Source organism: Pan troglodytes, chromosome 6 (assembly GCF_028858775.2).
Source record: "Pan troglodytes isolate AG18354 chromosome 6, NHGRI_mPanTro3-v2.0_pri, whole genome shotgun sequence".
NCBI classification, from domain to species: domain Eukaryota; kingdom Metazoa; phylum Chordata; class Mammalia; order Primates; family Hominidae; genus Pan; species Pan troglodytes.
The window spans coordinates 17,164,857-17,190,000 of record NC_072404.2 but is presented as its reverse complement, the minus strand read 5'-3'; the positions used below and the strand labels follow the sequence as shown (position 1 = coordinate 17,190,000).

General features: G+C 36.3%; 1 protein-coding gene and 1 long non-coding RNA gene across 2 annotated transcripts in view; one reads left to right on the top strand and one right to left on the bottom strand.

Annotated features, from left to right (window-relative positions):
* The window catches only part of THSD7A (thrombospondin type 1 domain containing 7A), a 475,175-nt gene extending 451,697 nt beyond the window's left edge, over nucleotides 1–23,478 (top strand). Inside the window, exons 24-28 of the mRNA XM_527669.7 lie at nucleotides 11,322–11,417; nucleotides 14,232–14,314; nucleotides 14,665–14,875; nucleotides 17,287–17,374; nucleotides 18,062–23,478. Of these exons, the coding sequence (XP_527669.5) occupies nucleotides 11,322–11,417; nucleotides 14,232–14,314; nucleotides 14,665–14,875; nucleotides 17,287–17,374; nucleotides 18,062–18,146 (563 nt within the window). The 3' untranslated portion in view covers nucleotides 18,147–23,478. The remainder of the gene's footprint in view (nucleotides 1–11,321; nucleotides 11,418–14,231; nucleotides 14,315–14,664; nucleotides 14,876–17,286; nucleotides 17,375–18,061) is intronic.
* The window catches only part of LOC104007110 (uncharacterized), a 201,777-nt gene continuing 184,979 nt past the window's right edge, over nucleotides 8,347–25,144 (bottom strand). The window contains exons 4-6 of the long non-coding RNA XR_010158796.1: nucleotides 14,576–16,067; nucleotides 9,892–10,003; nucleotides 8,347–8,527 (exon numbers count right to left, since the gene is read on the bottom strand). This is a non-coding gene — a long non-coding RNA (uncharacterized LOC104007110). The remainder of the gene's footprint in view (nucleotides 8,528–9,891; nucleotides 10,004–14,575; nucleotides 16,068–25,144) is intronic.

The window sequence follows — 25,144 nt, the reverse complement described above, 5'->3', positions numbered from 1 at the left end:
TGTATCGATTTGGCTATTGATACTTGTGTATGCTTCACGAAATTTTTGAGCTGTGTTTTTCAGCTCCATCAGGTCATTTATGCTGTTATCAAAACTGGTTATTCTTGTTAGCAATTCATCTAACTTTTTTCAAGGTTCTTAGCTTCCCTTCATTCTGTTTGTTAGAACATGTTCCTTTAGCTCAGAGGAGTTTGTTAATACTCACCTTCTGAAGGCTACTTCTGTCCATTTGTCAAACTGATTCTTCATCCAGTTTTGTTCCCCTGCTGGCGAAGAGTTGTGATACTTTGGAGGAAAGGAAGCATTTGGGTTTTTGGATTTTCAGACTTTTTGTGCTGGTTTTTCCTCGTCTTCATGGATTTATCTACCTTTGATGTTGGTTACCTTCAGTTGGGGGTCTCTGAGTGGACATCCTTTTTTATTGATGTTAATGCTATTCCTTTCTTCTTCTAACAGTCAGGACCCTCTGCTGCAGGTCTGCTGGAGGTCCACTCCAGACCCTGTTTGCCTGGATATCACTAACGGAGGCTGCAGAACAGCTAAGATTGCTGCCAGTTACTTCCTCTGAAAACTTCATCCCAGAGGGGCACCTGCCAGATGCCAGCCAGAGCTCTCCTGTATGAGGCATTTGTCAACCCCTGCTGAGAGGTATCTCCCAGTCAAAGACACAGGGGTCAGGGAGCCACTTTGGGAGAGAGTATGACCCTTAGCAGAGGTCAAACAAACACTGTGCTGGGAGATCTGCTGCTCTCTTCAGAGCCATTAGGCAGGGATGTTTAATTCTGCTGAAGCTGCACCCACAGCTGCCCCTTCCCCCAGGTGCTCTATCCCAGGGAGATGGGAGTTTGATCTATAAGCCCCTGACTGGGGCTGCTGCCTTTCTTTCAGAGATGCCCTGCTCAGGGAGAAGGAATCTAGAGAGGCAGTCTGGCTACAAGGGCTTTGCAGAGCTGTGGTGGGCTCTGCCCAGTTCAAACTTCCCAACAGCTTTGTTTACACTGTGAGGAGAAAACTGCCTACTCAAGTCAAGTCTCAATAATGGTATACACCCCTCCTCCCACCAAGCTTGAGAGTCACAGGTCATCTTCAGACTGCTGTGCTGGCAGTGAGAATGTCAAGCCAGTGGATCTTAGCTTGCTGAGCTCTGTGGGGGTGGGATCCACTGAGTTAGACCACTCAGCTCCCTGGCTTCAGCCCCCTTTCCAGGGGAGTGAACAGTTTGGTCCTGCTGGTGCTCCAGGCCCCACTTGGGTATGAAAAAAAAACTCTTGCAGCTAGCTCAGTGTCTGCCCAAACAGCCACCCAGTTTTGTGCTTGAAACCCAAGGCCCTGGTGGTGTAGGCACCCGAGGGAATCTCCTGGTCTGTGGGTTGCAAAGACCATGAGAAAAGTATAGTATCTGGGCGGGAATGCACCATTCCTCATGGCTTCCCTTGGCTAGGGGAGAGAGTTCCCCAACCCCTTGCACTTCCCAGGTGAGGCAACACCCCACCCTGCTTCAGCTCACCCTCCATGGGCTGCACTTACTGTGCAGCCAGTCCCAATGAGATGAGCCGGGTACCTCAGTTGGAAATGCAGAAATCACCCACCTTCTGCATCAATCTCACTGGAAGCTGCAGACTGGCACTGTTCCTATTTGGCCATCTTGGATCCAGGATCTCCCTATGTGAAATCTTAAAAAAAAAAAGTTGAGATTCTGGGCAAGATGGCCAAATAGGAACAGCTCCGGTCTGCAGATCCCAGCAAGATCAATGCAGAAGATGGGAGATTTCTGCATTTCCAACTGAGGTACCCAATTCATTTCATTGGGACTCGTTGGACAGTGGGTGCAGCCCACGGAGGGCAAGCTGAAGCAAAGTGGGGCATTGCCTCACCTGGGGAGTGCAAGGGGTCAGGGATTCCCTGCCCTAGCCAAGGGAAGCTGTGAAAGACTGAACGGTGTACTCCAGCCCAGATACATCGCAGTCTTTGCAACCCATAGACCAAGAGATTACCTCTGGTGCCTACGCCACCAGGGCCCTGGGTTTCAACCACAAAACTGGGTGGCAATTTGGGAAGACACCTAGCTAGCTGCAGGAGCTTTTTTTCATACCCCAATGGCACCTGGAATGCCAGCAGGACAGAACCATTCACTGCCCTGGAAAGGGGGCTGAGGCCAGGGAGCCAAGTGGTCTCGCTGGGCAGGTGCCACACTCACTCACAGAACCCAGCAAGCTAAGATCCACTGGCTTGAAATTCTCGCTGCCAGCACAGCAGTCTGAGGTTGACCTGAGATGCTCGAGCTGGGGAGGGGCGTCTGCCATTACTGAGGCTTGAGTAGGCTGTTTGTTTTACCTTCACAGTGTAAATAAAGTCACCGGGAAGTTCAAACTGGGCAGAGCCCACCGCAGCTCAGCAAGTCTGCTGTGGCCAGACCGCCTGTCTAGATTCCTCCTCTATGGGCAGGGCATTTGTGAAAAAAAAGGCAGGAGCCCCAGTCAGGGGCTAATAGATAAAACTCCTATCTATTAGCCCCAGTCAGGGGCTAATAGATAAAACTCCTATCTATCTCCCTGGGACAGAGCACCTGGGGCAAGGGGCACTGTGAGTGCAGCTTAGGCAGACTTAAACATCCCTGCCTGATGGCTCTGAAGAGAGCAGCAGATCTCCCAGCACAGCATTTGATCTCTGCTAAGGAACAGACTGACTCCTCAAGTGGGTCCCGACCCCATGTCTCCTGACTGGGAGACACCTCCCAGTAGGGGACAAAAGACACTTCATAAAGAAAAGACACTTCATAAAGGAGAGCTCTGGCTGGCATCTGGCAGGTGCCTCTCTGGGATGAAGTTTTCAGAGGAAGGAACAGGCAGCAATCTTTGCTGTTCTGCAGCCTCTGCTGGTGATATCCAGGCAAATAGGGTCTGGAGTGGACCTCCAGAAAACTCCAGCAGACCTGCAGCAGAGGGTCCTGACTGTTAGAAGAAAAATTAAACAGAAAGGAATAGCATTAACATCAATAAAAAAGGACGTCCACTCAGAGACCCCCATCCGAAGGTCACCAAAATCAAACACCAAAGGTAGATAAATCCACGAAGATGGGGAGAAACCAGCTCAAAAGGGCTGAAAATTTCAAAAACCAGAATGCCTCTTCCCCTCCAAAGGATCACAACTCCTCACCAGCAAGGGAACAAAACTGGACAGAGAATAAGTTTGACGAATTGACAGAAGGTGGCTTCAGAAGGTGGGTAATAACAAACTCCTCTGAGCTAAAAGAGCATGTTCTAACCAAATGCAAGGAAGCTAAGAACCTTGAAAAAAGGTTAGAAGAATTGCTAACATGAATAACCAGTTCAGATAACAAGATAAATGACCTGATGGAGCTGAAAAACACAGCTCAAAAATTTCGTGAAGCATACACAAGTATCAATAGCCAAATCGATACAGCAGAAGAAACAATATCAGAGATTGAAGGTCAACTTAATGAAATAAAATGAGAAGACAAGATTAGAGAGAAAAGAATAAAAAGGAACAAAGCCTCCAAGAAATATGGGACTATGTGAAAAGACTAAATCTACCTTTGATTGATGTACCTGAAAGTGATGGGGAGAATGGAACCAAGTTGGAAAACACTCTTCAGGATATTATCCAGGAGAACTTCCCCAACCTAGCAAGACAGGCCAACATTCAAATTCAGGAAATACAGAGAACACCACAAAGATACTCCTTGAGAAGAGCAACCCCAAGACACATAATCATCCGATTCACAAAGGTTGAAATGAAGGAAAAAATGTTAAGGGCAGCCAGATAGAAAGGTCAGGTTACCCACAAAGAGAAGCCCATCAGACTAACAGTGGATCTCTCTGCAGAAACCCTGCAAGCCAGAAGAGAGTGGGGGCCCATATTCAACATTCTTAAAGAAAAGAATTTTCAAGCCAGAATTTCATATCCAGCCAAACTAAGCTTCATAAGTGAAAGAGAAATAAAATCCTTTACAGACAAGCAAATGCTGAGAGATTTTTGTCACCACCAGGCCTGCCTTACCAGAGCTCCTGAAGGAAGCACTAAACATGGAAAAGAACAACTGGTACCACAAACGTAACAAATTGTAAAGCCCATCAACACTATGAAGAAACTGCATCAACTAACAGGCAAAATAACCAGCTAGCATCACAATGACAGGATCAAATTCATACATAACAATATTAACCTTAAATGTAAATGGGCTAAATGCCCCCAGTTAAAAGACACAGACTGGCAAATTGGATAAAGAGTCAAGACCTATCAGTGTGCTGTGTTCAGGAGACCCATCTCACGTGCAAAGACACACATAGGCTCAAAATAAAGGGATGGGGGAAGATCTACCAAGCAAATAGCAAAAAAAAAAAAAAAAAAAAAAAAAAAAAGCAGGAGTTGCAATCCTAGTCTCTGATAAAACAGACTTTAAACCAACAAAGATCAAAAGAGACGAAGAAGGGCATTAAATATGGTAAAGGGATCAATGTAACAAGAAGAGCTAACTGTCTTAAATATAGATGCACCCAATGCGGGAGCACCCAGATTCATAAAGCAAGTTCTTAGAGACCTACAAAGAGACTTAGACTCCCACACAATTTAACACACCACTGCCAATAATAGACTGATCAACATGACAGAAAATTAACAAGGATATTCAGGACTTGAACTCAGCTCTGGAACAAGCAGACCTAATAGACTTCTACAGAACTCTCCACCCCAAATCAACAGAATATACATTCTTCCTCAGCACCACATCACACTTATTCTAATAGTGACCACATAATTGGAAGTAAAACACTCCTCAGCAAATGCAAAAGAACAGAAATCATAAACAGTCTCTGAGATCACAGTGCAATCCAATTAGAACTCAGGATGAAGAAACTCACTCAAAACTGCACAACTACATGGAAACTGAACAACCTGCTCCTGAATGACTCACTGGGTAAATAAAATATTCTCTGAAAGCAATGAGAACACAGACTCAAAGTACCAGAGGGAAGTTTATAGCACTAAATGCACACAATAGAAAGCAGGAATGATCTAAAATTTACACTCTAACATCACAATTAAAAGTACTAGAGAAGTAAAAGTACTAGAGAAGTAAGAGCAAACAAATTCAAAAGCTAGCAGAACTGAAGGAAATAGAGACACAAAAAACACTTTTAAAAAATCAATGAATCCATTAGCTGGTTTTTTGAAAAGATCAACAAAATAGATGCACTGCTAGCCAGACGAAGAAAGAAGAAAAGAGAGAACAATCAAATAGATGCAATAAAAAATGATAAAGGGGATATCACCAGTGATCCCACAGAAATTCAAACTACCATCTGAGAATACTATAAACACCTCTATACAAATAAAATAGAAAATCTAGAAGAAATGGATAAATTCCTGGACACATACATCCTCCCAAGTCTAAACCAGGAAGAAGTCGAATCCCTGAATAGACAACAAGTTCTAAAATTGAGGCACTAATTAATAGCCTACCAACCACAAAAAGTCCAGGACCAGATGGATTCACAGTCAAATTCTACCAGAGGTACAAAAAGAAGCTGGTACCATTCCTTCTGAAACGATTCCAAACAATAGAAAAAGAGGGAATCCTCCCTACCTCATTTTATGAGGCCATCATCAACCTGATACCAAGACACAACAACAACAAAAAAAAGAAAATTTCAGGCCAATATCCCTGATGAACATTGGTGCAAAAAATCCTCAACAAAATACTGGCAAACTGAATCCAGTAGCACATCAAAAAGCTTATCTACCACAATCAAGTCAGCTTCATCCCTGGGATGCAAGGCTGGTTCAACATACGTAAATCAATAAACATAATCCATCACATAAACAGAATCAATGACAAAAACCACATGATTATCTCAATAGATGCAGAAAAGGCCTTTGTCAAAATTCAACACCCCTTCATGCTAAAAATTCTCAATAAGCTAGGTATTGATGCAACATATCTCAAAATAATAAGAGCTACTTATGACAAACCCACAGCCAATACCATACTGAATGGGCAATAACTGGAAGCATTCCCTTTGAAAACTGGCACAAGACAAGGATGCCCTCTCTTACCACTCCTATTCAACATAGTATTGGAAGTTCTGGCCAGGGCATTCAGGCAAGAGAAAGAAATAAAGGGTATTCAAATAGTAAAAGAGGAAGTCAAGTTGTCTCTGTTTGCAGATGACATGATTGTATATTTAGAAAACCCCATCATCTCAGCCCAAAATCTCCTTAAGCTGATAAACAACTTCAGCAAAGTCTCAGGATACAAAATCAATGTGCAAAAATCACAAGCATTCCTATACACCAATAACAGAAAAACAGCCAAATTATGAGTGTACTTCCATTCACAATTGCTACAAAGAGAATAAAATACCTAGGAATACAACCTACGAGGGATGTGAAGGACCTCTTCAAGGATAACTACAAACCACTGCTCAAGGAAATCAGAGTGGACACAAACAAATGGAAAAACATCCCATGATCATGGATAGGAAGAATCAATATTGTGAAAATGGCCATACTGCCCAAAGTAATTTACAGATTCAGTGCTATCCCCATCAAGTTACCATTGACTTTCTTCACAGAATTAGAAAAAAACTACTTTAAGTTTCATCTGGAACAAAAAAAGAGCCCACATAGCCAAGACAATCCTAAGCAAAAAGAACAAAGCTGGAGGCATCATGCTACCTGACTTCAAACCATACTACAAGGCTACGGTAACCAAAACAGCATGGTACTGGTACCAAAACAGATATATAGACCAATGGAACACAATAGAGGCCTCAGAAATAACACCACACATCTACAACCATCTGATCTTTGACACACCTGACAAAAACAATCAATGGGGAAAGGATTCCCTATTTAATAAATGGTGTTGGGAAAACTGGCTAGCCATATGCAGAAAACTGAAACTGGACCCCTTCCTTACACCTTATACAAAAATTCACTCAAGATGGATTAAAGACTTAAACCTCAGACCTAAAACCGTAAAAACCATAGAAGAAAACCTAGGCAATACTATTCAGGACATAGGCATGGGCAAAGACTTCATGACTAAGACACCAAAAGCAATGGGCACAAAAGCCAAAACTGACAAATGGGATCTAATTAAACTAAAGAACTTCTGCACAGTAAAAGAAACTATCATCAGAGTGAACAGGCAACCTGCCGATTGGGAGAAAAATTTTGCAATCTATCCATCTGACAAAGGGCTAATATCCAGAATCTACAAAGAACTTAAACAAATTTGCAAGAAAAAAACAATGCCATCAAAAAGTGAGCAAAGAATATGAATGGGCACTTCTCAAAAGAAGACATTATGCAGCCAACAAACATGAAGAAAAGCTCATCATCACTGGTCATTAGAGAAACACAAATCAAAACCACAATGAGATACCATCTCACACCAGTTAGAATGGTGATCATTTAAAAGTCAGGATACAATGGATGCTAGAGAGGATGTGGAGAAACAGGAACGCTTTTACACTGTTGGTGGAAGTATAAATTAGTTCAACCATTGTGGAAGACAGTGTGGTGGTTCCCCAAGGATCTAGAACCAGAAATACCATTGGACTCAGCAATCCCATTACTGGGTATATACGTAAAGGATTATGAACGATTCTATTATAAAGACACATGCACACGTATATTTATTGCAGCACTGTTCACAATAGCAAAGACTTGGAACCAACCCGAATGCCCATCAATGATAGACTAGGTAAAGAAAATGTGGCACATATACACCATGGAATATTATGCAGCCATAAAAAAGGATGAGTTCATGTCCTTTGCAGGGACATGGATGAAGCTAGAAACCATCATTCTTAGCAAACTATCACAAGAACAGAAAACCAAACACCACACACGTTCTCATAAGTGGGAGTTGAACAACGAGAACATATGGACACAGGGAATGGAACATCACACACCGGTTCCTGTGAGGGGGTGGAGGTAAGGGGGAGGGATAGCACTAGGAGAAATACCTAATGTAGATGACAGGTTGATGGGTGCAGCAAACCCTCATGTCACGTGTATACCTATGTAACAAACCCCCAGTTACTATGAGAGTATAACCTTGGCAGTAAAACCAGTTAAAAATAAAGTTACTTATGAAAGTAGATGTCAAAATCATAAAAATAAAATATTAGCTAACCAAATTAATATTTAATAATATCATGACTATAATTGTTGAAATACAAAGATAACCAAATATTAGTAAAATCCCTTAATTTATCACATTAACAGAAATAAAGATATAATTTTTCATACACATTAAAAGGTATTTCTAAAATTCAGTTCACTTTCACAATAAAAACTTATAGACCAAACTTGAACTAGAAGAGAATCTTTTACTTAATAAATAAGGTCTATCAAAATTTACACAAACATCATAATACATGGGGAAACATCAGAGGCAGGCTCTTGGAATCAATAACAGAACAAGGATACCACTATTGCCACTTATTGTCAACCTAGTGAAGGAGGTTCCAGCCAAGTGTAATCAGAAGTTTAAGAACTGAAAATGAAAAAAAAAATTATCATTCTCATAGTATATGAATTTCACATTTTAGACAATCAAGATAATTTATAGATGACTATTTGGAAGTAAGAAAATTCAGAAACATTGTACAATTTAAAAACCAATACACAAAATAAATAGTCTTTTTTTTTTTTACCAGAAAAACTGTTATAAAATAGAATTGGAAAAAACTGCATTGACAATAAAACTAAACTAAAACTATAAAAAATAAATGCAACCAAAATCATCTAAGATAGGTATGAAAAATTATAAAATCTTATTGGAAGTTATAAAACTAAAACGTTGGTGAAAATGTTTATGGATAAAAAGCCTCAATATTATAACATGTAAATTTTATACAGATTTACCTGTAAAATCTATGCAATTTGAACAGGTTGTTAATGTAATCTGAGAAATTGATCCTAAAATTAAGTCAGAGAAGTTAAAGGCCAGGAAGATCCCAGAATGTTTTTAAGAAGGAAAACTGGGAGAATAATTCAAGGGACTTGCATGGCTTTATATCAAGACTTACTCTAAAGCATCAATAGTTAAAAAGGGTAATTGATCAACAATTAAGCCATTAGACTGAAAGAATAGAAAAGAGAATCTCCAGGACAAATTCTTATATAGGTAAGTAAGTGGCAGAGGGAAAGTCAGTGGGAGAATGAGTGGATGAATAATATTGCCAAAATGTGTTATCCATATCAAGTTTTAAAAAATATCTTTAGCTTACATCACATACAAAACTATATTTTTGATAAATTATAGACCTAAAGATGAAGAACAAACTGTAAATACTAAATATAAGAGGATATTTTCATGAACTCAAGGTAGAGAAGGATTTCCTAAATATGACACCAAAAGCACAAACAAAAATGGAAACAATTTTAAATTTCTTTAAATTAAAATTTAAAACTTCTACACAGTAGAAGGTTACAGGACAAGCCACAAACTTGAAAAATATACTTATGAAGCCAATTAATTTCAAAGGATTCATGTCTAGAATAGCAAATCTAGAACTTTTTGATCCAAAACAAGTTAATAGTCTTAAAATTGTTGAGGACCTGAAAGAACTGTTCTGACATGTATAATTTTAAAAATAGAAAACTTAGAATATTTATTAATTTATTTAAAATGATCAAAAAACAAAATTGTATGTTACTATAAATAACAAATTTCCTGCAAAATAAGTTCACCATAACAAATGGAAAATAACTTTAATGACAAGAGTGGTCTTGTTTGGATTTTTGCAAATCTCTGTGAAGTCTAACTTAAGACAGCTGGATTCTCTTATCTGCTTCTGCATTCATCTTATTGCAATCTTATTTTAGTTTATGTATGTAAAGAAAATCCAACCTTACACAGATTGTAGTTGCAAAGAGGAAATCCTCACTCACACTCTGAAAGAATGTCAATGTCTCCCAGGGTCTCTGAACCGCACTTTAAGAATCACTGTTCCAGAATGAAGAATTTCTACAGTTCAATGAGAAAAAACATAGAAGGCCAAATGTTTAAATAAGCAGCTTGCGTACCAGGAGATCCAAATGTCCTGAAACATTTTTGTTACTGTTCAATAACTTTAGTAATCAAGGAACTTTAATTTAAAATGACAAGATAACTTTCCATACCCAAAAGACTAACCAAAAAAAATTAAAATCTGGCAATTATAAATTTTCATGAGTGTTTAGAGCAATGGCAGTCTTTATGCACTGCTGATGGATTTGTAAATTGTCACCTTTTGCAGGAAAAAAATGAGCAATATTTAATAAAGTTTCAGCTAGCCATACAGTGATACCAAGAAATTTCCCTTCTAGATATGTAATTTAAAGAAGCGCCAGGCCATTTGCACAAGGCTGACCTTCAGGTCATTGTTTGAATAACAAAATTAAAAATAATCTAATAGAAAAATAGCTAAATAAACTGTGTTAAGTAGTACAATGGAATTCTATGTAGCCGTTAAACTAAACTGACTGTACTACATTTTTTAAAATCACTTAGAAGTATTTCACCTGTAACATTGACTAAGTTTCAGAATGCTACACAGAATAGGATACATTTTTAAAATTTATGACTGTATGAAAGTAGTACCATATATCATTTCTGTTTATAGTAATTATGTGTGTGTGTGTGTGTGTGTGTGTGTGTATAGTGAAAAAATTAAAAGCATGGCAAAGAAAGTCATGCATCTTCAGAATAGTATGTATTGCTGGACAGATAGGGAGGGTGATCAGAACAGAAAAGAATATAATTATATATCTCATGTTTTATTCATCAACAAGCTAATGAAAACTGAAGCAAATATGGATAAATAATATTTGTTAAAATTGCATGATGGGAGATATATATATATATAATTATATATATATAACTAACTATATATATAACTATATATAACTATATATAACTATATAACTATATATATATAACTATATATAACTATTATATATAACTATATATATAACTATATATATAACTATTATATATAACTATATATATACAGTTATTCTCTATACCTGGCTGCATATTTATTTCATAATATTTTTTAAAAATTAAATTAAAAACCTAGGTTCCCACCAGGTAGTGTGAAAGCAGACATGGAAAATTAGTTGGGATTGAGGTATATAGCTGCAATTTTAAACATATGCATGGCAACTTCAGGACAATAAATTGACATTTGAATCATCAGAGATGAGCTTATTACTTTTCAGTAATATGTTATTAATACTCTATCCCCATGACTGTCCTTCTGGGTAACAGAATGCTTCTGCTAATGTTTATTATTTCCCTGCAGATGGACAGTGCTATGAATATAAATGGATGGCCAGTGCTTGGAAGGGCTCTTCCCGAACAGTGTGGTGTCAAAGGTCAGATGGTATAAATGTAACAGGTAAACTTCCAGTTTCTCTTTGTTCTTTGAAAATCTTCCTGTAACACACATGTGATTGGTTGAAGAAAATAATTAAGAAAACAAAGTTACTCTTTCAGTATTCAAAGCCTGTTTGGGATTCAGGATGCCTAAGCTGTATATACCCATCTGGTGACCAATGACAAATTATTTTATTTTATAGTGGTTCAAATTATCTCTCACCTAGCCTTTTTAGATATTGCTGCTGAAACTTATTTAATTAAAATACTAATTCTAATAAATAATTGTTATAAATAATTTTCAGATCTTTTCTAGAAATTTTATATATGAGTAACTTACTATATGTTTAAAAATCAATTTTTTTGACTTTCTGCTTCTGTGCCTTGAAGGCAATATAAATGCAGACCAAAAATACCAGCAAGGGAATATGATTATACAAATCCAAATACCTTGCTTAAATTCAGAAGTCTATGATTTAGAGATTTTTAAATTAATTAATAGGGAAGACCTACTGGTAAATTTCAAACCCAGACCATCTGAGCAGCTCACCTACTGTGCCCACATCCCCAAATTATTATATATCCAAAGAAGAAATCCAAAGGAAGAACTTTATTTGATTGTACTTCGACCAACATATACCTCCAAAGAACTACTCTAGTGTGGAATTACTAAAAGCCTATCTGAAGCCTGTAAGCATGAGGGGTCCTAAGGACCCCTTGAAGGAGGAAGAGACTTTGGTTCAAGATAGGTAGTGAACCACCAAGCAAATTTCCTAGAAAGAAATGCAAGTCAGAACCAGAACCTTAATTTCAGGCACATGGACCCAGAAATCTAAGCCTTTCCATAAGCAATTTCTTTTTATAAATCTAACTTATAGGAATTGCCATAGCATAGCAACAGCAGGAGTCTTGACAGTTAACTGCTCAGGCAGACCTGCTTACTTGCTGCTGTTTTGACCCTGCTGTGGGGGAAAAAAACAGTGTGCATTTGGATGCCTCTGAGTGATGTTTGTTTAGAAATTTAACTTTAATATACACAGTAAGAAACAGAAGCAAGGATCAATATGGTTCTTGAAAACTATCCATCTTTATATTGAATTTTAAATTACCTGGATTTATTGAAACCCAATTACTTATTTCCTCCATATGGGAGCTGGATCAGGATGTCAATTTTTTTCTTGTGAAGATATGATTTTATACATGAGAAAGCTCTCTCAAGAAACCCTTAATAATAACAACTCCCTGTGGTCACATACAGAACAAAGAAAAGACATCTAGTAGAAACCTTTGCTCTCTCACTGTGTTATTTTTTGGGAGAAAAATCTGCTCCATCTACCCCACTCTAAGAGGTATGGAGTGAGAAGAGTCCTGAGAGGGATAGACAGGCTTTCTGAATGAGGAGGTGTTACAGAAGTCATCCATTGAGCTCAGAGATTGGAAATAAATGTCTCCATTCTTTTTTAAACTATTCAAAGAAAATTTAACAGCTTCTCTAGATGATCCTGTAAGTTTTGCAGTTTTTTTTCAATAATGGATGCAAATAATATTTACCTGACTTTTCTTCTACATATTAAAAACTCTTTTTCCACTGCAATTGGGGCTATTCCCCCAATGCAAAGGTAAGTCGAATTTTAAAAGACTTACCTATAAAATCATATTTTTAATTTCTTTTCAATTCAGCAAAGTGCACAATGGATTATTTCTAATGCTATTCAGTAGTACCAAAAGGCCAATGTGTAAATGATTTGTGTTAAGCTCTATATGCATTCTTCTTTCATCTTTTAGGAGAGATGAGATTCTTTATGACAAATAGACAAGCATGTAAAGTATATTACCTATCTTGATCAATTGCTTTAATTTATGAATTGTCCTTGTAAGAAACTCAAAATACTGCTTTTTGTGTGTGTGTTTAATAATAACTTCAGTGTGGCCAATTAACTGCGATTGCCTTGCAATGACTAACTGCTTTTCTGTGACAATTTTTCTATGAGTATTTTGTGATTATAATATTGAGAGAAACACAAACAATTAGCAATAGGCGCCTGTGATTAAATTCCAGAGAATCATCAGTTCCATAAATAAAGAAAAAATTTTGTTTTGCTAAAATTCTGTTAAACTGAACAAGTATAGTTTGAAAATATGAGCTTCCTTCACGTCACCAATGTTTTTTATGACATCTATTTCCATCTTAAAACCTCACTTGAGACAAAATTAGGCACAGTTGGTACTACACTTGAAAATAAACGAGAGATAAACAGCTGTAATATCAAGTTAAAACCATAGTGCAAAACAAATGATTTAGTAGATACATTTGTTTTCTTCTCTGTATCCAAAAAACACCATGAATTAGCAGAAATTGTGACTTTTCTAAAAAAGAAATATGCATTATTTAAAGAAAACATTTATTTAACATAAAGAGCTGAAGAGTTATTTCAAAGGACGTGAAAACTATTGTTTTGAATCTCCAAGAAAGAATTTTAACTTGAAATGAAATCAGCTTTTCAATTGCTGGACTTGGATTCGTGTGCTCCTGACAGAAAAAGCTTGTGTGCAATTAGTATTTTCAAAATAGCAGCTATAAAATCATTCTTTCAACAAATGCTTGTTGAATACCTGCTGAGTACCAGGCACTGAGCTAGCTCCCCTGGGTAAAAAGGGCCTGGAGTCACTCAATAAGGTGGTCAAGGTTAACCAAATATTTCACAGTCAACCACTGGCAGAAAAATTCCTGGGATTCCCAAGGTGGTTCAAGATTCAAAGACAAGACACTAACCACAGTGTATTTTCATCATAGCAAGATATATTATTGGTCAAAACATGATTTTCTGTTCTGCAGGGGGCTGCTTGGTGATGAGCCAGCCTGATGCCGACAGGTCTTGTAACCCACCGTGTAGTCAACCCCACTCGTACTGTAGCGAGGTATGTGTACATTCATCAGGGCAGACAAGCCAGCTCCATCATGTGTCACCCCACTGTCTCTTATGCAGTTTATCTTCCTCCAAAGAAAGCATGTCTTGAGGCATAAAAATCCCATTTTAGACATCTCCTTTTATCAATCTAAAAAGTCCTGAATTCACTTGCTTTCACCTTTAGAATACCTTTTCATATAATGCCAAAAGTATGTTTCTGTGTAGTTAAAAAATAGTACAGGAATTATGTATAGTAATTCCCAAAACAAACCTTGTTTAGAGCCTTCTCTTCAAGTCAGGTCTGCTAGACTTTCAAAGATTCCTTGCATGGCTAGTGTAAATCTTCTTGTTCTCCTGCAGACAAAAACATGCCACTGTGAAGAAGGGTACACTGAAGTCATGTCTTCTAACAGCACCCTTGAGCAATGCACACTTATCCCCGTGGTGGTATTACCCACCATGGAGGACAAAAGAGGAGATGTGAAAACCAGTCGGGCTGTACATCCAACCCAACCCTCCAGTAACCCAGCAGGACGGGGAAGGACCTGGTTTCTGCAGCCATTTGGGCCAGGTGAACCGACTAGACTAGTGTTGCAATAGAAACCTTTAGTTATTTTAGGCAATGCCAAAGGATTAAAAAAGTGAGCAAAGCATTTTTATATGAGCTATTGATTATTTTATCTACATGCCTTTATTCTGATAGTGCCATCTGTTCTTCAATTTTTTACTATCATTATGGAAAATAACTCATGTTTGAAGTTCAGAGAAATGAAATTACATTCTTCTGAGAAAAAATTTTGGATCAATATAATTCAATTCAATTCTAGTCCAAAAATTACAAGTATAATTAATTTCAAATTGAACAAAGTTAGAAACATGAATTTTAAAAAATGTGTTGTCATTCAGAACTAGGATAAAGGAGACTATAAAGACATTCCAGAATTTTTCATTTGATCGTAGGAACAGTAATAGTTTGACCCTTAAATAAAAACATCAGTAATGCAGTTCTGTGCCAGGGCACACGTGGTAGCTAGACCAGTTTGTATTAGCCCTAAAAGTCAGCATACTCAAATACTTGGAATCTGTACTAGTGCCGGATAAACAGGGAGACAATGGAGCCTTCCCTTCTGGATAGGATGATCCAAATTTGTTTTCACATTCACAGACAGCTCTTAATGTATCTGGTAATAAATGCAAAGCCAATACAGGCAAATGCTTGAATACCTCATGATATGCTATTCTCTACTCTGCACACTTTCCCTCCTCAGTTGGATTTCATCATATGCTCATCCCTAGAACTAACCTGGTGCTTGAAAATGTGCTACATGGATTATAAAGCAGCTAATATGCCACTTTTTCTCACATCCTTGAGGAACTACTAGTCCATGAAGTAATCTCCAGGCAGAGCCAGGCATAGTCTACTTTAAAATGCCATTAGAAACATGAGAAAAGATGGAAGGAATCTGCATAGCTAGCACATCTCCATTTCTATGCATTAAGTCTGAATACTTTCCCTTATTGGAGAATAAATATTGGATTTTTAAGATATTTTAAGTGTTTGGGTGATTTGCTTTTAATCACATTATTCCTGCTTTAATTGGCTTATTTAGCTGAAAGTATGATTTATTTTGCAAGGCTGACTTATCTGTGTAAGCATGGGAAACTCTTCCCTCAGTGTTTAAGACGATGGACTAGCAGACAACCAGTAGCAATTTTGACGTTTACTAAGAATTGAAGCAGATCTCCTCGGATCAAAACCAGTCCTTTTGAAAAAAAAAGAATATTATTGTCATTATTTTAAATTTTATATATAGTTTCCCCAAAGTTAAAATTTTAATATATTTAAAAGGTGCATGTTCTGAAAACTTAGATATTCTTTGATTTTGAAAAACCCCAAAAAACATTTGTTGAAGAAACTCTCAACAGAGAACCTCAATCGTGGAACAGCTCTTTTGATTCTAAACTGGGCTCAAATTAAAAAAAAAAAACTTTAGGATTAGAAAGAAAGGATATTTAGACTATTAATTGAGTTTATTCCCAGCAAATGAACCTCTAACTTGATCTAACTCCAGGCGAAAAAATTCCACAGTACCAATTTCCATTTGATGCCTTTCAAATATTGAATAAACCAGAGTCTATGTGAGGTCAATTTTGCCCAATCTATAATTTTAACACTAAGATCAAATATTTAATTGCAACAGAAAATATATGTTGATGTGAGGATCAAATTAAATTAGCCAATGTCATTAATAACATCTTGTGCTTGAAGTTTATTCGGAGCATAAAACTGAGGAGTTCAAAGATGAGACCAGAAACACAAATTACAAAAGTTCCTGTTATGTCTGATTCCATATAATAGAAAAGGTAGAAAAAAATTATTTATAGAGCCTTTTATATGTTAACCAAACCAGTTGTTTTTGAAAATGACATTGTCAGCCAATTTTAAAACACATTGTAAGTGCAGACTAGATAAAAGATTATTAATTCCATAAAATGTTAAATATATTCACTTTCATTTTACCTGGAATAAAAATGACAAAGTTTTTGTTTAAATACCTATCTGCATTAACTCGAGTTTGTAGAAACTTTCTTAAAATTGCATTTTTCATCTTTTCTTATCATTGCAATTCTCAAAATACACTGAAAATCAGAAGAAAATGTTTATATAGCATTACACATGTATTGAGTTTGAAGTAAAATTGAGATGAAAGGCAGCTGAAGTTTAGCCAAAGAAACTTGAAATCTGAAGTCAAACATTTATAATTTTTCAGTTCAATTTTCCTTGATAGCTTATCTTTAATGAAGCAGAATCTAACTCATAATAGCAGCTTTGCATTAATCATTAACTCTGCTGAAGCAATAATTCTTTTTGGGTTTTGAAAGAAATTGGTCATATATGACTGTGATCATTGGTCATAGTTAAAGACTGCCTCATGTATGCCAGACTAATGTAAATTAATAACTAATATCCATTCTTCTTAGATGGGAGACTAAAGACCTGGGTTTACGGTGTAGCAGCTGGGGCATTTGTGTTACTCATCTTTATTGTCTCCATGATTTATCTAGCTTGGTGAGTGTTTAAATAATTAAAAATCCAAAGAGATACTTAATTGTAACACAGAAACAGCAAACTAATGTCTCAAATAAGTACTCTACATTTATCTGGTGTTCACATGAATTTCTAAATAAACATGGCTTTAGTCCTAGATGGGCTAAAAGCTACCAAATCTGAGCCATTTCATTTCTAAAGATGAGCAAGAACTTGCTGCAGGTCATCTTCTCGAGTATGTTCTCTTGCATACTTTCAAGAAAATATTGCTTTGTACTCAATATGGTGAACTGTAGATTTTTATATTGAATTACTAATGGAGGAAGATATTACAGTAATACCTAATCATATTCAAGTATCTTCTAAAACATGTATAATTTATAAATTATGCATTATTTATAAAGGTTTCTGGCCAAATGAAAATGACCCTACTATGATTTTATTTCTGTTGTTAATACTAAAAGAATCCCACTTGGATAATTTATCTTTTGTAGGGTAGTGAAACACTTGAAGTTTACTTAGAGTTTATTCAAAGCATAAAACTGAAATTCAAGATCAGAAAATCAAATTCTAAGGTAGACTTTAGGCAATGCAGGCAACGAGGCAATTTCATTTTATCAATTTGCTTTTACTTTTTTTCGCTTAAAGCAATCAAATTTACAATTAGAAACTGATTTTCTTTCTCCTAATTCCGAATTTTTTTTACAGCAAAAAGCCAAAGAAACCCCAAAGAAGGCAAAACAACCGACTGAAACCTTTAACCTTAGCCTATGATGGAGATGCCGACATGTAACATATAACTTTTCCTGGCAACAACCACTTTCGGCTTTCTGACTTCAAAGATGTCCAGAGGCCACAACAAATGTATCCAAACTGTGTGGATTAAAATATATTTTAATTTTTAAAAATGGCATCATAAAGACAAGAGTGAAAATCATACTGCCACTGGAGATATTTAAGACAGTACCACTTATATACAGACCATCAACCGTGAGAATTATAGGAGATTTAGCTGAATACATGCTGCATTCTGAAAGTTTTATGTCATCTTTTCTGAAATCTACCGACTGAAAAACCACTTTCATCTCTAAAAAATAATGGTGGAATTGGCCAGTTAGGATGCCTGATACAAGACTGTCTGCAGTGTTAATCCATAAAACTTCCTAGCATGAAGAGTTTCTACCAAGATCTCCGCAATACTATAGTCAAATTAACATGTGTACTCAGTTGAATGATACACATTATGTCAGATTATGTACTTGCTAATAAGCAATTTTAACAACGCATAACAAATAAACTCTAAGCTAAGCAGAAAATCCATTGAATAAATTCAGCATCTTGGTGGTCGATGGTAGATTTTATTGACCTGCATTTCAGAGACAAAGCCTCTTTTTTAAGACTTCTTGTCTCTCTCCAAAGTAAGAATGCTGGACAAGTACTAGTGTCTTAGAAGAACGAGTCCTCAAGTTCAGTATTTTATAGTGGTAATTGTCTGGAAAACTAATTTACTTGTGTTAATACAATATGTTTCTACTTTCCCTGATTTTCAAACTGGTTGCCTGCATCTTTTTTGCTATATGGAAGGCACATTTTTGCACTATATTAGTGCAGCATGATAGGCGCTTAACCAGTATTGCCATAGAAACTGCCTCTTTTCATGTGGGATGAAGACATCTGTGCCAAGAGTGGCATGAAGACATTTGCAAGTTCTTGTATCCTGAAGAGAGTAAAGTTCAGTTTGGATGGCAGCAAGATGAAATCAGCTATTACACCTGCTGTACACACACTTCCTCATCACTGCAGCCATTGTGAAATTGACAACATGGCGGTAATTTAAGTGTTGAAGTCCCTAACCCCTTAACCCTCTAAAAGGTGGATTCCTCTAGTTGGTTTGTAATTGTTCTTTGAAGGCTGTTTATGACTAGATTTTTATATTTGTTATCTTTGTTAAGAAAAAAAAAGGAACTGGATGTCTTTTTAATTTTGAGCAGATGGAGAAAATAAATAATGTATCAATGACTTTTGTAACTAAAGGAAATCAAAATTATATGTTGATTTTTCTTTCTCTCTGATTTCCCAGTTTCAGATTGAATGTCTGTCTTGCAGGCAGTATTTCAAAATCCATAGTCTTTTGCCTTTCTCACTGGCAAAATTTGAAGCAATCTCTTCAATGTATGATTTCAAAACTAAAATTTTAAAAGAGAAGAATAAATATCTTATCCAAGACTTCATTGCATATCTAGAGCAAGAGTGGCAAACTTTTTCTGTAAAGGACTATATAGAAAATATTTTCCACAAGGTCTATGTTGCAACTTCTCAACTTTGCCATTCTGCTAATGCAATCTTAGTAAATAAAAGAATGAACATAACTGTTTTCCTATATAACTTCCCTTACAAAAACAGCCAGTAGGCCACCTTTGCAGGTCATATTTTGCTGACCCCTGGTCTGGATGTTTTTTAATGCTAACTCTCCATGGTGTCATCTTTCGTTTTCATTCATTTTTCATAGGTGAGAATTTACAGTCATTACATTTCCCACTGTATCAGAAGTAGCTATATTTTCTACAGATGTAGCCCTGGGAATGGCACAGTGGAACAATATTTAACTAACTCAGCAGACTTCTTGCAAATGAAAAGAAAACTCAAAAGGTGCCATTAAAAAGCAATACCATTTTCAGGCAACATTATTGCAACAACCTTTGTGAGAGAGGACACTAGCTTTTCAGGATATTTGAAAAATAATATAACTAACAAACATGCTATTTTATCTTAAACAGTTGTGTTCCTGTAAAAGTGTTTTGGATTAGAAGGTATTTTACCTTCATACTGGAGTATGAACTCCCCCTGCTGTTCATTAGAGTATTTGCAAAGATTACAAAAGACATCAGGTTAGGATGTCATTGTCCCCAAAATGAAAATATTTGTATGTATTTCAATAGGAACTAAATGCAGTAAGCGCTAATTCCTCATTCAATATTCACTATATTAGGAAATGTAAATCATTTCAAAGAGAACAGGTAGTCAGGAAGATGAAAATTTTACTTTAAAGCAAGGATTTAAAGAAAACCATAAAAAAGTCCATTTTATCTGTTTTATTAAAGAAAGAGGAAGAAAACATAATATCGTTACTTTAAAACTGTGATTGTCAACATATATACTCAGGGGTCTTCCAGATAATCCTAAAGTTGATCTCTTTGAATAAAATAAACTCCATTTGTCCAAAATAGTTAAGAAAGACTCTATTGTGGTTACTTGAAAAATTCAGCTAACCCTCTTATGAAATGTGTGCAACACCTATTAATTTTGAAATGTGGGATAGAATACCTACTGAAGCTATACTTAAGATATTGTAAAATGTCATTAATTCAGAAAAGATTAGTATCATCCTACCTATAAGAATTAATTAGAAAATCAAAATTATAGAATGTTATGAAAAATACATTTTATTCATAAATTGATTAGATTTTACAGCATATATGCACGCATATATATATATATACACACACACGCACACATATATATGAGACAGAGGAAATTAGGTTCAACATGACCTAATATTAGAGAACATATTGGAAGGTCACTGTTAGGATAAATAAATACTGGATAACCTCGTTAGAAAGGTGGAAAGAGGAGAATGTAGCAATCTGGCTATTTTGGACAAATGGAAGGTTATTATATTCATGTTTATAACATGAAAATGGCCTTATTTTTGTTTCTGGCATGAGACAATAATGAGTTAAATATTTTATTGGAATTTCATCAAAACCTTATTTTTCCTGTTCCTTCTAAAAATTTGGGAGGGGAATATAGTAGTAACTTCTCTATTGACACTTTTACCTTACCGAGGGGGTAAAAGATGTAGAACTGTTGTTCCCTAGAATGAAGGTCTGTTTGGTTTTTAAAAAAAGAAGAGCAGAAAAAGTTTGACGCAGTATTATATGACTTTGCTGGACTATTTCACTGGAAACCATGTAGAATAGGACTAACTGATCTCTTTTGAAAGGGGCTGATTTGCTTATTCATCAATACCTAATCCAATATGTGGACTGTAATCTTACTTTCAAAGCCTTTTTTGAGGACACTACGGTGTAGCTTAAGTGAGTTTAAGAAGAGTGCATAAAAGCTTGTTTTTAATCACTTATAACAAAGCACAAATTACTTCTAACAAGGCAAATATTTATTGACATATAAGACATTGTGCTAGGCACTGTAAAAGAAAAAAGTAATGGCTTTTGTATACATAGGTACTTAAGACAGACATCCAAAAGAAGGAAAAAATGCTTAATGAGTGAAGATAGCACTGAAACATGTTGACTTTTACTCTACGTTCGTTTTTAGATGGGGTTAGTATTTTCCCCTACGTAACGTACATGTCTTTAGGCCACAGTATTAGGAGTTTGATTTTTCCCTGCCCCACCCTCAGGTAGGTGGCAGTGGTCATTGTAGCTTAATCAGACCCCTGTTAAGTCCTGGACATTTCAAGGTAAATTCACGTCTTCCTTCTCACAGAAATTGAATAGACCTCTCACACACTTATTTACCTCCCCCAACAACCTGTATCCTTGGCCCTTTCTGATTTTCTCTGCTTGGTCTCTTTCTACTCTCAACAGCTATTCTTACCTACTTCCCACTAAACATGCCCAATGTTTTAATTTAAAAAAAAGAATTCCTATATTTCCTTCCCTATTAGAATCAAAGTGTCACTCACTCAGAGTGTGAACATCCTGATTTGCACCAAACCCACTGGTCAAAGAAATGAATAAAGGGAAAAGGAAAAACGTGGAAGGCATGCAGAAAAAAAAAAAAAAAAAAAAAAAGCCCTTTTCTGTAAAACTGTCCATGCCTACGCTTGCTTTAGAGCACCCCATATCCTCCTGCCTCCATCTCGAGTCTGTTCACATTCCACACCACAGGACAGTGAGGGAGGACTGTACTTTTCAGTACCATACAGAAGGGAGAGCCTGTTCTAAAGCTGACGTGGGTCTGAATAGTACATGAGAAGCACAATTCCCAAATGATCTGGGATCTCCTGTTTATAAATATATTACCAAATTCAAGTGTGGGTTCTTCTATTTCCACTCTAAGATTGAGGGTGTTGAAAAAACAGTAGTCCTTGAGCAAATCTGTGAGGAATCTTGTCGGAATGTGATCTTTCCTGGGACTAGTTTAGTTGTGAGAACTACATCTGCCTGTTCTGGGAATAAGGGTCTCCCCAGGTCCTGCCCTCAGGTGGCCCTGGCTGCAGGACAGGATTTCAGGTATCAGAAACTGGTGTGTGAGCCAAGCAAATAGTTATCCATTTATAAAAAGGATGGTTTGCAGTGTGTTATAATAATCTTATATCTAGCAGGGACAATGAAAAATGGTTATGTCTACATTATTAAATGAATGAAACTAATGCTCAACAGTTAATTTTGCATTTTTATTTTTCTGTGTTTCTACCAAGTCAGATCTTAAAAATGGGCAGTATATGAAGAGCTTTAGTTTGTGGGGGTCATGTTTTCAGTGATCAAAAATCTCTGTATTATTTAGAATATAATTGTCAGTCTTGTTGTGTTTTGTAGATTTATTGTTTTTAAGCCATAGTTTCTAGATTACCTACTTTTAACCCTCAAGTAAACTTTTCCCTATTTTTCAGAAATCTGTTTGTGTTTATTTTTAGAAAGTAAACATTTAGATTCCTTTTCTGGTACTTTTTTTCTCCATTTCTATCACACAGATTTGAAGAGATCAGTATCTATCAATCATTGTAAAATATAACTTTATTAAAATTTACAATCTGTCTTTCTATAAATTATTATTCCCTAAATGTGTATTTTATGTTAATTTAACTACCTGAATATTTATTTTGTTTAAATAAGGAGGCAGCTGTCTAAGAATTTTTGTTAATATTACTTTGTAAATTGCGTAATGTAATTTATTTTACATTATGTACATTTCCTTTTTAACGCACAAAATGTCTATGTACAATTAACTACAGATTTGCAAATAATGTCACTAAGCTTTATTCAGTCAATACAGATGGCATGTGAAGATGTAATATGCTTTTTTACATTTTCATATGGGTTATTTGTAAATAACTATATTGCTGACAAACATAAATACGGAAATCATTTTCATTCTAATCATGTGTATGTGTGTTTTGATTTGCACCAATTGCTTCTTAAATGTGGATTAAAATTTTTTTCCAGTGAATACCTAAATCCTTTTACCTACTGTATTGCCCTTTCCTGGGTTGTATAACAACTCCAATTTAGAAAGTTCAAGAAATGCAAACTTTTACTTTGAAAGTTGGCTGAGGCCACCAGGTGAATCATGGACAAGGGACCTCCTGGTTTCCAGTCAATTCAAAAATGGCAGCAGCAGAGGATGGGGAAACTCTCTACAACAGAGTACAGCTTTTCCCACCCAATCAGTCATAAGGCACATCCCTCACTGTCTCTTGTCCCTGTGTCTACCCACAAAACACCAAACCTAAAAGTCAAAGCAGAAACTCATGCCTTAACAAATTCAGGAAGGGACACACAACTTAAGACAAGTTACTTCCAGGGTAGTTTGCAGTTAAAACATTTTCTGAAACAGCTATTTGCTAAAATATAAGTAAGTAGGGAACCATTTAAGCCCTCAATCTGTGAACCACTCAGAACATGTAGCTAGCCTACATGCTTGGTGAAAAAATGGTAATTTCCAGTCTTTTTCTTTTCTGTATTACTCATTACAAGTGAAACTAGGTGAAAAAAATTTTCAATGTATCACACAGATTTTTTTCTAGAAATCTGGACTTTCATAGTCAAATAGCTAACTTCATTTTTTATTTTGCAATTCCAATTTATGCCCTACAAACAAAAATATGAATATTACTGGTCTACATTTTATTTTTGCTACTTCTGTGTCCCTAGTGATTCTTTCATTAAAGTCTGTATATATTCCACAACACACTTCAATTTATACCTCCCATCAGTGTCAGTTACTCTGAAAAGATATTGTACATACACGAAAATGCATAAATGTAGTCAGGGTTTCTGGTATTGCAGTACTTTTATGTGACTTCCCCTCCCCCTTTCATCTTCTTCCATAGCATCTCCCAGCCAAGTTAACTCAAGTTAACAATCTGATATGTATCCCGTCATATCTTTCTCCCTGATCATATGACATTATAAATATGATAGTGGGGAGTGAGATGGAAGAGAGAGAGTGAGAGAGAGAGGAAGAGAGAAATGGGTGAATTTAGTAGATACAATTAGGAAACAGCTTCATTTTTTTTTTCCTATTACTGTTTTCAAACATTATAAAATGTCCTTCATCCGGTCTTTGGTAACACCTAAGGCAAATCCCATAGCTTTTTGATAACAATAAGAATTATCAAAGTATCAGAGTTATCAAAGTTCCAATCCAGGCTAATCAAAACATCAATCCCTCTCATTGCTTTCATCTCCTTGACTAGTAGCAAATTTGAGCAGCTTTTTCATCTTTTCATATACGTCTGGATATTTGGACTTGACCTTCTATTGCATATAATTTTCAAATGGCAATTCTGATGATGCCAATATGTTGTTAATTTTAGGCCATCAACTAATTTTTATTTTATTATTTTTTGAGACAGTCTCATTCTGTTGCCCAGGCTGGAATACAGTCGTGCAATCTCGGCTCACTGCAACTCTGCCTCCTGGGTCCAAGCGATTCTCCTGCCTCACCCTCCCAAGTAGCTGGGACTATAGGCGTGTGCCATCACGCCTGGCTAATATTTTGTATTTTTAGTAGAGAGGAGGTTTCACTGTGTTAGCCAGGATA